At 46.2% G+C, this 13,573-nt stretch overlaps 1 protein-coding gene across 6 annotated transcripts in view; it reads left to right on the top strand.

Annotated features, from left to right (window-relative positions):
• Nucleotides 1–8,123: 8,123 nt before the first annotated feature.
• The window catches only part of cfi (complement factor I), a 100,177-nt gene continuing 94,727 nt past the window's right edge, over nt 8,124–13,573 (top strand). For 5 of the 6 annotated variants that reach the window (XM_055644483.1, XM_055644492.1, XM_055644502.1 and 2 more), the window contains exon 1: nt 8,124–8,267. In XM_055644483.1, the coding sequence (XP_055500458.1) occupies nt 8,206–8,267 (62 nt within the window). In that variant the 5' untranslated portion in view covers nt 8,124–8,205. The remainder of the gene's footprint in view (nt 8,268–13,573) is intronic. The other variant, XM_055644532.1, reaches the window with a different exon arrangement.

Raw genomic sequence — 13,573 nt, forward strand, 5'->3', positions numbered from 1 at the left:
AAAAAAGTTATGACCATTTTCATACTCGGAAATTAGCATCTTGTTCCCTATTGATTTTCAATGGACATTACAAAAAAGCTGTGATCTTGGAAGTCAAACGCCCATTTCTTAAGGAAAGATTAACATTTTTAAATAGCCTAAGTGTCCAAAGATTATTCACAAACAATTCACAATATAACATGATTTTTATATCTAATTTACATTAATTTATAGGCCAAATGGAAGGAATTTAGTGTTCAATTGCTGTAAATAAATGCCCATTTAAATCGGCTTTCTAGTGGGTTCATGTGGAACGCGCTGGTTTAGAACGACATAGCGCTGGATTAGTGCCCTCAAATGCCGAGAAAAATACTGCGGGATATAAAAAGCCCAAAATGAACTATTCGTTATAGATAACTTGATATTCAGGGTTATATACATGCCCCATTTAATGTAAAAATAAGGTACATACCTTTAATTGTTTGCTTTATAAAACCCTGGGGCTGCGAGAGGTTGCAAAATCAGAGAGTAATTTTAAAACTATTATAACTATATTATCGAGGCCTATAAAACTAATAATACCTTTTGCGACCGGGTCTTGCAGCGATTTTTCGTTAATGATTTACTAGGCTGAACATGTGCGATTAGTACAGCCTATTAAAAATCGCGTTTTAAACCCGCCCCCTCCAAACAACGCCAAAATCGCCGACATGGCTGTGGGCAGATTCCCAATGACGATTCAGGTAGGTTTTGTAACATACCTAGGTATATGGGTCAGACGTGGGCAAATGAGACGGTGAATGTTGGCTGGAATGGAAAAGTTGGGCCGGAAAGCCAATTTCTGTGCAGTGTGACAATGAGATTTGTCCCAAAACTACCACATATACAAAGAGGTTTATGATTAAAAAAATGGTCCAAGTCAGCAAGGCGTTATTAAAGGGAGATCTTGCCAAACGTATCTGCTGGAATTCGTTGAGAAAATATATAGCAGGAGAGCCAGCGGATGTTGTTTACGGATGATTTTCAGAAAGCCTTTGATAAGCTGCCACACGAGAGGTTGCTAAGGAAGATGAGAGCCCACGGTATCAAAGGGCAGACACTAGCATGGATAGCAGGTTGGCTGGATGGCAGAAGGCAAAGAGTGGCAATAAAGGGGGCTTTTTCTGGTTGGCTGCCAGTGACCAGTGGAGTTCCGCAGGGCTCGGTGCTGGGGCCGCTACTCTTCACGTTGTATATTAATGATTTGGACAAGGGGATTGAAGGCTTTGTGGCCACATTAGCGGATGATACGAAAACAGGTGGAGAGGCAGGAAGTGTAGAGAAAGCAGGGACTCTGCAGAAGGACTTGGACAGGTTGAGAGAGTGGGCATAGAAGTGGCAGATGGAATATAGTGTAGCAAAGTGTGGAGTTGTCCATTTTGGTCATAGGTGTAAAGGCGTAGACTATTTTCAAAATGGGGAGAGAATCCAGAAGTCGGAGGTGCAAAGGGACCTGAGAGTGCTGGTGCAGGATTCCCAAAAAGTTAATCTGTAAGTCAAATTGATAGTAAAGAAGGCAAACGCAATGCTAGCATTTATTTCAAGATGATTAGAATACAAAAACAGGGATGTACTGCTGAGGCTCTATAAGGCACTGGTCAGGCTGCATTTGGAGTATTGTGAGCAATTTTGGGCCCCATATCTGAGGAAGGATGTGTTAGGTCTGGAGAGGGTCCAGAGGAGGTTTACAAGAATAATCCCAGGAATGAGTGGGTTAAATTATGATGAGTATTTGGTGGCACTGGGCCTGTACTCGCTGGAGTTTAGAAAAATGAGGGGGGAACCTCATTGAAACGTGCTGAATATGGAAAGGCTTGGATAGAGTGGATGTGGAGAGGATGTTTCCACTAGCGGGAGAATCTAGGACTAGAGGTCATAGCCTCAGAATTAAAGGATGTTCCTTTAGGAAGGAGAAGAAGGAGGAATTTCTTTAGCCAGAGGGCAGTGAATCCGTGGAATTCTTTGCCACAGAAGGCTGTGAAGGCCAATTCGATGGATATTTTTAAGGCAGAGAAAGATATATTCTTGACCAGTATGGGTGTCAGTGGTGATGGGGAGAAGGCAGGAGAATGGGGTTAGGAGGGAGAGATAGATCAGCCATGATTGAATGGTGGGGTAGACTTGATGGGCCGAATGGCCTAATTCTGCACCCTCTCACTTATAACCGCATGACCTTAAGTAGAAAATGAAGTTACAGTACATTGCTACAAATCTTGCACCAATATTTTCTTGTTTACTCCATGTACATATGCCCTTGACGAATGTTGTCGAATCTAGCAAAGTAAATAGTGACAAAGAGATGAGTTAATAATTGGTTATATTATCTTTGCAATTCTTCATATTATCACAGGCCTGGTAATGCAGAGTAAAACGTGTTGATTATGATTAACATAATCTTGTAGTGGTTTTATATTTAAAAAAATGCTGGGTCTGCTTTGATCTGCTGAATCTCCTGGTGGCTCCCAATTTACAGGTAACTCCCCTTCCCATTCCCAGGACAGCCTTGCTGCTCCAAGCCTCCTCCATTGTCAGAGTGAGGCCACATGCAATCTAGAGGAATAGCACCTCATATTCTGCTTGGGTAGCTAACAACCCAATCATACTAACATTGAATTCTTCAATTTTATGCAACAACCACGGTGGCGCAGCGGTAGATTCGCTGCCTTACAGCGCTTGCAGCACCGGAGACCCGGGTTCGATCCCACCTACGGGTGCTGTTGGTACGATGTATGTACATTCTCTCCGTGACCTGCGTGGGCTTTCATCGAGATCTTCGGTTTCATCCCAAACTCCAAAGACATGCAGGTTTGTAGGTTAATTGGCTTAGTATAAGGGTAAATTGTCCCTGGTGTGTAGGTAAGATAGTGCTAATGTTCTGGTCGGTGAGGATTCGGTGAACTGAAGGGCCTGATTCTGCGCTGTCTCTAAACTAAACTTAACTAACCCTTTCCTAATTCCCCTGCACACCCATTCTCACCTCTCAAGGCATTGGTCAGGCTGCATTTGGAGTATTGTGAGCAATTTTGGGCACCGTATCCGAGGATGGATATGCTGGCTCAGGAGAGGAGGTTTATAAGAATGATCGCATGAATGAGTAGGTTCACATATGATGAGCGTTTGACGGCACTGTGTTTGTTCTCGCTGGAGTTTAGAAGGATGAGGAAAGGCCGCATTGAAATTTACCGAATAGTGTAAAGCTTGGATAGAGTGGATGTGGAAAGGGTGTTTCCACTAATTGGAGAGTCTAGGACTAGGCTCAGAATTAAAGGATGTTCCTTTTAGGAAGGAGATGAGGTGGAATTTATTTCATCAGAGGGTGGTGAATCTGTGGAATTCTTTGCCACAGAAGGCTGTGGAGGACAGGTCAATGGATATTTTTAAGGCAGAGGTTAAGGCAAAGATTTGTGATTAGTATGGATGTCAGGGGTTATGGGGAGAAGGCAGGAGAACAGATAGATAGATCAGCCATGATTGAATGGTGGAGTAGACTTGATGGGCTGGATGGCCTAATTCTGCTCCTATTCTTTATGACCTTATTTATAATCTCCTTGCCCTGTCCCCTCCCACCTGTATTCCCATATCCCTTCCTCTGGCTTTACATTTCACTCCTCTTTGTCTCCTTCTTTGTCCCCTCTTCATCTCTGGTCATTGTCCACCCACCCTGCAATCAAAAAAATCTGTATCCACCTATCTCTCGAAGAACCAAAGAACTGCAGAATCTGGTTTGTACCAAAGATAGACACAAAGTGCTGGAGTAACTCAGCGGGTCAGGCAGCAAATCTGGAGAAATAGGGTGGGTGACATTTCGTGTAGGAACCAGTCTTCAGACTGAAAGTGCGAGGTGGGGGGGGGGGGGGGGGGGGGGGGGGGTGAAGAGGAGCTGGCCACAAATGACATCAGGCAGGGCAGTGCTCGGGCACCACCCTCTCTGACTGCCTGACATCATTTGTAGCAACACCCTGCCTGAGGTCATTTGTTGCACCACCCTGCCTGAGGTCATTTGTGGCCCGGCCCTGAATGGTCCTAGTCTTTTCTCGCCTCCAGCTCTCCACCCTCCACCCCCCCCACTCCCACATACACCATACTTTCAGTGTGAAGAAGGGACAAAGCGTCACCATCTGTTATCTCCAGAGATGCTGCCTGATCCACATTATCATCAGCGGTCACTCAAAACGACTATGACTGTCCTCGCCCCTCCATAGGGTAGAGGCGTTTCTCTCCCCATTTCTGTAGAGGCCGAACCGCGATCCTCACACCTTGTTATTAAATATTCAATTGATTGGGTGAATGCAGATCCAGAAAGCATGAACTTCAAAAGGTAGCTCATAGGCCAGTCATACAAGAGCATTTATGGAAGCCAATTAATATTGGCCCTGGCTGCAATGCCCAGATCTGAAAAATTAATCTGAATCTTGTCTCTTTGGAAACTCTACAAGGATCTGCACACGTGTGCAGTTCTCTGCCTCCTCTGCCACTGCCCCTATCTTTAGTGCAATGGACAATAGGTGCAGGAGTAGCCCTTTGAAACAGCACCGTCATTCACTGTGATCATGGCTGGTCATCCACACTCAGTACCCCATTCCTGCCATCCCCATATCCCTTGACTCCGCTATCTTTAAGAGCTCTATCCAACTCTTTCTTCAAAGCATCCAGAGAATTGTCCCCCACCGCCCTCTAGAGCAGGTACGGAAATCGCTGTCAAAACATGCAGGGGACACAATTTCTTGGCAGGCGCGTGCGCGCATGCGCATACACCCGCGCACGCATGCGAGGCTTCGGCCTTGGGCAACAGCAACAGCAGTTTCGTCAGCCCTGAATCGTGGGGCTTGAATCGGCCTGTTTGTGGGGGCTTTCATCGGCCGGCAAGGGCTTCAACATCGAGAGCTTAAATCGTCTCGATGCAGCAATTTGATTTTAAGCTGCGCCGGGTGCTGAAAGGCCCCATGAACGGGCCGAATCAGCCCTTAGAAAGTGGCTGATAACGTCCGGATTACAAAACATGGGGGGGGGGGGGGGGGGGGGAGTGGTGGGGGACGTGTCCATCTTTTCCAAAAAAGATCTGCCATATATTGTACTTGTCTCCATCTGCGGCTCATATACAAAACTTCTTTCACGAGGAGTCCAGGTGATAGTATTGGATTGGTCTTCAACATATGATTTGGTGTAAGCACTTCCAGGTCGTTCGAATCATCAGAATTCTTCAAAGACTGTCACTACAATGACACTACATCTCCTGATTCAGTGTCACCCCTCGCAAGGGATTGAATTTAATTCCTCACTAACAGAGCTACCCCACCCTCTCTGTCCACCTGTCTGTCTTTTCGAAAGGACTATTCAGTTCCCAGCCCTGGCCCTCTTGCAGCCATGTCTCTGTGATTCCCACATCATACTTGCCAATTTCTAACTGAACCTCAAGCTCGTCCACTTTATTTCTTATGCTTCGCGCATTCATATACAACACTTTAACTTCGGCATTCACCTCCCCTCTCACACTATTGGCTCTGACCTTACCCTCTTATCCCTTCTCGAACTTTCCATTAAATCAGGAGCCTTTTGTAGCTTTTCCTGTACTCACTTCCACTTTAACTCCATCTTTATACACCCAATTTGTCAATCCCTCACCCCCACTATTTAGTTTGAACCTACACGTGTTGCCCTAGCAAACCTGCCTGCCAGAACATTGGTCCCCCTCCAGTTAAGGTGTAACCCGTCCCTTTTGTACAAGTCACCCCTACCCCAGAGGAGATCCCAGTGGTCTATAAATCTAAATCCTTGCCCTCTGCACCAGCCCCCCAGCCACACATTCAGATCCCCTATCTCCCTGTTCCTGCCCTCACCAGCACAAGCAACTGGCAGTAATCCAGAGATAACCACCCTAGAAGCCCTGCCTTTCAGTCTTCTTCCCAACTCTCTGAACTCACGTTGCAGACCATCCTTCCTCTTCTTCCCGACGTTGTTTGTGCCCACGTGCACCTTCCCTCTCGTGGATGTTCTGAAGTCGGTCCGAGACATCCTGAACACCACCATCCTCGCGTCTCGTCTGCTGCCACAGAATTTCCTGTCAGCACCTTGGACAATGGAGTCACCCACCACTAGCTCTGCCCGACGTTGGTCTGGCCAGTCGAGTCTCATCGCTAGGATTGGGGCCATTGACATGTCCGCCGCTCGGACTGGAAACATCGTCTCCCCGGACAGTTCCAAAGAGGCCGTCCCTGTTTTCATTTGGCACAGCTACTGGTGTCTCCTGCATCCCACGGTTACTCCTCTTTCTCATAGTCTCCCACCCTTGTTCCTCCTGTATCCTTGGCATGACAACCTCACCGTAGGTCCTGTCCACGAAACTCTCATTTCCCAGATGGCCCTGAGGTCATCCAGCTGCTGCTCCAGTTCCCTAACCCATTCATTCAGGAGCTGCACCTGGACACACTTTCTGCAGGTGTAGTTGTCCAAAGCACCAGCGGTGTCCCTGACTTCCCACATCATGCAGGAAACACCGAGTCCGCTCCGACCAGCGATCCCCGCACATTAACACCATCCAACAAACCTGTACGTCTTTGAAGTGTGTGAGGAAACCGAAGATCTCGGAGAAAACCCACGCAGGTCACGGGGAGAACGTACAAACTCCGTACGGGCAGGACCAGTAGTCAGGATCGACCCTGGGTCTCTGGCACTGCATGCGCTGTAAGGCAGCAACTCTACCCCTGCGCCACCGTGACCGCCCTGACATGGCCTAAAGCTTTGACTCAGAAAGCACTGCCAGTTTATGACATGGCAACACACATCAACAGGGGACTGCAGTGTCTTTTGTTGACTCTATTACCTCCAAAGGGTTTCAACTGACGTTTCCAACAAAAGACTCAACCAAGGTTTAGCGCAACATAATCTTTATTAACACTCGAGTAACTTAATCATGCATGCAAACCATTGATTCCCAATAACTTCTCATTTACTTTACTATTTCAACTTATCACTTCTTAAACTAAATCGCAAAACCCATGACTTGGACTCGGGTATTACCCATATGGATGAATTGGGCAGAGTCACTCTGTTGGTTGGAGTAGTCTTCTCAGAGTTCCAAACTCGTGTCCCTTCTTCTTGCCGTGGTTGTTCCTGGGGTCATTGCCCCCAAAGACTCGGTCCGCCCTTCTTTTATATTACATTTTCCCTTCAAACTCCCAAAGGAAACCGTTGTTCTAACCCAAGGCTCTCACAATTCTGAAGTCAATCATTTCGAGTTGTCACTCATCCAAGTGCTGAATAAACAAAATGCATCTTCGTTCTTTCTCGGGCTGGAGAGTTCTTAATTATTTAAGAAAGAACTGCAGATGCTGGAAAATCAAAGGTAGAAAAAAATGCTGGAGAAACTCAGTGGGTGCGGCAGCATCTATGGAGCGAAAGAAATAGACAACGTTTCGGGCCGAAACCCTTCTTTAGACTGATTGGGGGGGAGGGGGGGGCTGGATGAAGAAAGGAAGAGGAGGAGCCAGAGGGCTGAGGTAGAGCTGAGAAGGGAAGGAGACAGTTGGGACTACCTGAAATTAGAGAAGTCAATGTTCAATGTGGAGTACAAACTGCCCAAGTGAAATATGAGGTGCTACTCCTACAATTTACGGTGATCCTTAATTATGTGGCCTGTTGATATTTTCATTTTCATCATACGGGTCCTATGCAAAAAGGCCATTCCCGGGCACCTTATCTTCTCAAGGCCGCGCTACGTATGAAGTTACCTTCAACTCGCTCGCACCAGATGTTCTTCACAAGGCTGTTTTCACAGTGCTCCTTTGTTCTCCTTGTGCCAGCGTTTCTCTCTGTCGCTCTCCACACTCCCAAACCTTGTTACTTGACATCAAGTCTCTCAGTCCACACTTTGTGCTCAACTATCACCAGGAGAAATAACAAAATAGGTCAGGAATGGGGGGAAAAACCCCATCAAAAACTCCAAATGGCCATTGGCACTGAAATCACCTGCTGCTCACAGAGTCAACTTGTCCGAAAAATATTTGTACTGTGCAAACTGCTTTCAACAGCTTCAACGGTTGGGTGTTGAACTTATCTGAGATCTGATGGTGCTTGCTCAATACTTGGTTTAGAATTAATCAGTTAACATTGATTTGTCAGTGCAGATGTGCTATTGATGTGCGTGATTTTGCAGTAGAGTGAGGAGTTCGTACAGGCGCAGGCTTTAACATGATCCTCTCCGTCCCTCTGCTCTCGTTGATGTGCCTTTTTGTTACTGCAATTGAGCAAAAGGTAAAAACTTTCATTCTTAATAACAACAGTGATCGTAGCTCAGCTGGATATTTCATTACCGATGCCAGTGGCAGTATGTTCAGTAACCCTATGAGCGTGCACTGACAGCACCTGTATTAAGGCATATTTTTTATATTTTATGAATGTCTTGTTTTATAAAAGCCTTATAATTTTAAGGCAGAAATAGATAGATTCTTGATTAGTACGGAGGGGTGGGTGTCAAGGGTTACGGGGAGAAGGCAGGAGAATGGGGTTGGGAGGGAGAGACAGATCAGCCACGATTGAATGGCGGAGTAGACTTGATGGGCCGAAATGCCTATTCTTATCCCTTATGACCTTATATTCTGCTCCTATCACTTATGACCTCATGACCTTATTGTGTGATTCAGATCTGGAAGATCCATGACTTGGTCTATGTCTTGTGAGCAGATGTGATCAGTTGGGGCTTCTGCAAAGTAAAGGGGCTGTCTCACAGTACGAGGTAAATCAAGAGTTCTCCCGAGTTTAAAAAAATCAAACTCGTGGTGACTACGTAGAATTTATGTGGCGGGTACGTCGAAGCTCGGGACGTCTCTTAGCGGCTCGTAACACTAGCGGCAGGTACTCGGGAAACGCGGTAAGCTCGTGAAAATTTTTCAACATGTTGACAAATGTCCAATTAGAGCCCCGAGTACCTACGTGTGGCTATTACTGTAATTCTCTGAGTTCGAATCAGAGAAAACTCGGGAGAACTCTTGAATTACCTCGTACAGTGGGACAGGCCCTTTACAGAAGTGTCACCAGCTGAAAGGTGCTCATTTGTGGGCATCAGACCAAGGTCGGATTCATGGCCGAGCTAAGCTGGCACTTGGCGGAAGAAGGCTTTGCCCGAGCCAGATGCTTGCCCCTTTTTTTCGGGGTTACCTCCGCACCCAGGTGGTGTTAGACAGAGAGAGACATAGTTGTATAGTAGTTATTTAATATATTTGTAAGGAATGTAACATACTGTAGTTGTTTGATAATTTAGTGTCTAGATAATTTGGTGATTTTGTAATATGGTGGTGGGTGTGTCACCACTGTTTTGTTTCATAGAAACATAGAAAATAGGTGCATGAGGAGGCGATTCGGCCCTTTGAGCCAGCACCTCCATTCATTGTGATCATGGCTGATCATTCCCAATCAATAACCCGTGCCTGCCTTCTCCCCATATCCCTTGATTCCACTAGCCCCTAGAGCTCTATCTAATGCCCCTGAACCACTTAGGAAACCTGCACGGAAACCTCTGGAGACTTTGCGCCCCACCCAAGGTTTCCGTGCGGTTCCCGGAGGTTGCAGGTGGTTGCCGGAGGTTGCAGGTAGTGGAAGCAGGTAGGGAGACTGACAAAAACCTCTGGGAACCTCCGGGAACCGCACAGAAACCTTGGGTGGGGCACAAAGTCTCCAGAGGTTTCCGTTCAGGTTTCCTAAGTGGGACAGGGGCATAACGCTCTCTTAAATCCATCCAATGATTTGGCCTCCACTGCCCTCTGTGGCAGGGAATTCCACAAATTCACAACTCTCTGGATGAAAAAGTTTCTTCTCACCTCGGTCTTAAATGGCCTCCCCTCTATTCTAAGACTGTGGCCCCTGGTTCTGGACTTGCCCAACATTGGGACATTTTTCCTGCATCTAGCTTGTCCAGTCCTTTTATAATTTTATATGTTTCTATAAGATCCCCCTCATCCTTCTAAACTCCAGTGAATACAAGCCTAGTCTTTTCAATATCTCCTCATATGACAGTCCCACCATCCCAGGGATTAATCTCGCGCTGCACTGCCTCAATCACGAGGATGTCCTTCGTATCGTAATCGTAATTAAATAAATTATTGTTGATACAAAAAACAAGATGAGATTCATTCTGCTGTGGTAATCCACTTGGTTGGATGAAGAGCGGGCCTGATTTCCCAGTAGTGCTGCCACTGGCTTGAAGAATAAAGCAGCATAGGTTGTCAGAAGAAATGCAAGGAGAAATCCCGCCTCTTTGTATTTTCAGTTATAATCATTTTTGGCTTCTTGCGTATATTAATTTCTTTGTTGTTTTTCTGTGTATGGATCTCCGCTGTGGCTTTTTTCTCTCTGTTGTCTAGGTAAACTTTTGCCTTTGACATTTTCGGTTCATGCCGCAGATGTCAGCCTTCTCTTTAAGCAGGTAGAAGGATGTGGTTGCATGGCGCATAAAAGCCGACCCGAGGGTTTATCTCTGTGCTATAAATCAGGTTACTTTATGCTAACTCTGCAGGCTATTTACTCCATTAAGCCAGCATTTCTCTATTTTTTCAACATTAAGTACTTGGTTACCTATCTTCAGTTTTCACTGAAAGGTAGCGAGTTAACGCATGATATTTCCTAATTCTGTCCCTATTCATCTGTTGCTCAAACTTTCATCTCTGCGTGGCTACCTCTAAACCTGGTTATTCCACTACAATCCTGGCCTGACTCCCACGTCTAGTCATCCATTAACTTGAGATCTTCCAAATTCTTGCTTCACATATTCAAACTTGTGCAATATCTGCCGTCCCTTCACCTATCCCTGTTTGCTGATGTACGTGGAATGATGGCTAACCAACCGCCTGAATATAGTTTTTGTAGATATTTGCATTCCCAATTTCTGGCCTTTCGCTCAATTACTCCACTGTCGGCTGCAACATCTTCACTGTCAAATCACCAATTACTTGAATCCCTGCTGCAAAATGCTACAAACACCATTCCCTCCCTTTTTAAGGTGCTCCTTGAGATTTGGCCCAGCTTTCGACCAGCCACCTTAATAGTTTTTTGTATGGCTAGCTGCCAGATTTTGTCTAATAAAGGGCCTGTCCCACTCACAAGATTTTTTCGGCGACTTGCCAGCACCCATCATGGTCGCAGCAGGTTGCCTAAAATGTTCAACATGTTGAAAATTCAGCGGCGACCAGAAAAAGATACGACTCTTTGGGCGACTACTCACGACCTTACAGGCGACAAGTCGCAAGGCTCCCCTCCCGCCTTCCTTCTTTGCTCCCTTCTCCCTCCCTCCCTCCCTCCCTCCCCCCTCCCCGCCTCTTCCCCCCTCCCTCCCCCTCCCTCCCTCCCCTCCTTCCCTCCCTCCCCTCCCCCTCCCTTTCCACCCTCACTCCCTCCCTCCCCCTCCCTCCCTCCCTCCCATCCTCCCTTTCCCTCCCTTCCCCCCTTCCCCTTCCTCCCTTCCCTCCCTCCCTTCCTCCCATCCCTCCCTTCTCTCCTCTGCCTGGAAAGACTGGGAATTATAGGGAGTAGGCTGAAAAGCTTTTGATGGCCAAACCCTAATTGGACCCGGCTGTTACCAATGATGCTGGGATTGGCCTCCCCTGAATGTCACCCAATATTTCAACCTGAGAAGGGAACATACTGGACCTCGAATAGACACAAAAAGCTGGAGTCACTCAGTGGGACAGGCAACATCTCTGGAGAGAAGGAATGGGCGACATTTTAGCATGAGACCCGTCTTCAGACACCGTTCCTCAGTTTGAAGTCTGAAGTAGGGTCTCGACCCGAAACATTAACCATTCCTTCTCTCCAGAGATGCTGCCTGTCCCGCTGAGTTACTCCAGCTTTTTGTGTCTATCTACGATTTAAACCAGCATCTGCAGTTCCTTCCTGTACAGTAAAGTACAAAATCTTCACTCCATGTAAGACTCTCGTGCACACACACAAAAGACTTGACCGTCAGATTGCACCATTATTTTACTTGCACGCAAGGGGAGAATGCCTAGTCAAAGGCTAGACGAGCAACTCCACAGATTAATAACATTCACAGCATATTTTTACACTCAAGTCCACGTCGCATGTATTCATATGAAATGGTTCCTCTTGGGTGTGGTTACAAAAGCTGAGGAGTCTACTAGGGGTCACTGCTTCCTGGTGGGCTCAGAGCTTTGTGCAAAAGCTGAGGCATCAACCTTCAAAACCAAATACCGAATGCTAAAGGGCCTGTCCCACTTGGTGATTTTTTTCATCGACTGCCAAGTCACCGAAAAAGTCGTGGCGTGATGCGACGTGATGGCGGTGTCTCCTCAAGCAACATTATTTTTGTCGCTGCTGGATTTCGAAATGTTCAAAATCTTTCGGAGACCCTGATACGTAAGTCAATGAGCCGGCAGTCGCCGAAAAAATCACCAAGTGGGACAGGCCCTTAAGTGTGTGGAAGGAACTGCAGATAGAAACATAAACATAGAAATTAGGTGCAGGAGTAGGCCATTCGGCCCTTCAAGCCTGCACCGCCATTCAATATGATCATGGCTGGTCATCCAACTCAGTATCCTGTACCTGCCTTCTCTCCATACCCCCGATCCCTTTAGCCACAAGATCCACATCTAACTCCTTCTTAAATATAGCCAATGAACTGGCCTCAACTACCTTCTGTGGCAGAGAATTCCACAGATTCACCACTCTCTGTGTGAAAAATATTTTTCTCATGGTTGCTGGTTTACACTGAAGATAGACACGAAATGCTGGAGTAAATCACTGGGACAGGCAGTATCTCTGGAGAGAAGGTATGGGTGACGTTTCGGGTTGAGACCCTTCTTCAGTCTTTGGAAAAAGAGAATAGTAAGATTAAACGAGAATTTACCAGTTCGAAGTTTGATATTTTATGAGGAGTAACGTTGAGGGATTACGTGAAGAACCCGCCAGGACGCATGCATGTCATTCTTCAAAGCAGCGGTGTGAAATCACAGATAACAGTATTGACTGAACATAGTAAGATTAGAGAAGATGATACCAGTTGAACTTTATGATCAAGGGTGGGAGCGGAGGGCACGTAACCCCTCAACGTTACTCCTCATAAAATAACGATCAAACTTCGAACTGGTAAGTTCTCATTTAATCTTACTATTTTACTTTGGAGTCACATGAGTGATTACGTGAAGATTCCAAAGCTCTGTGATTTCATGCCGTGGAAACGAGTCCATGCATCACTTCTATCTTAATTGACTAAGGGAGGAATTGTGTTAACATGTTTAAACATGAATCCGACATTGAAAATCCATGATAAATTTATTAACAACAAATTATAGCCCCTATTTCACGGGGTGAAATTATATTACAGAACTTAAAATTGATTCTGCAAAAGTTCCAGGTTTAACTACTGGTTTATGGTAGAATTGTTGGAACGTTTTTTCCCTTGACCATCCTGCTGTCTCCAGGATTTGGTCCATCGGTACGTCCAACTCCATAGCTGCCGATGTAGCTGCAGCCCTGGTGGAATGAGATTTGAATATGTTAGTATCCACCCCAGCTGTTGTTAAAACCTGTTTCAGCCATCTGGAAATAG

Source organism: Leucoraja erinacea, chromosome 1 (assembly GCF_028641065.1).
Source record: "Leucoraja erinacea ecotype New England chromosome 1, Leri_hhj_1, whole genome shotgun sequence".
NCBI classification, from domain to species: Eukaryota; Metazoa; Chordata; class Chondrichthyes; order Rajiformes; family Rajidae; genus Leucoraja; species Leucoraja erinaceus.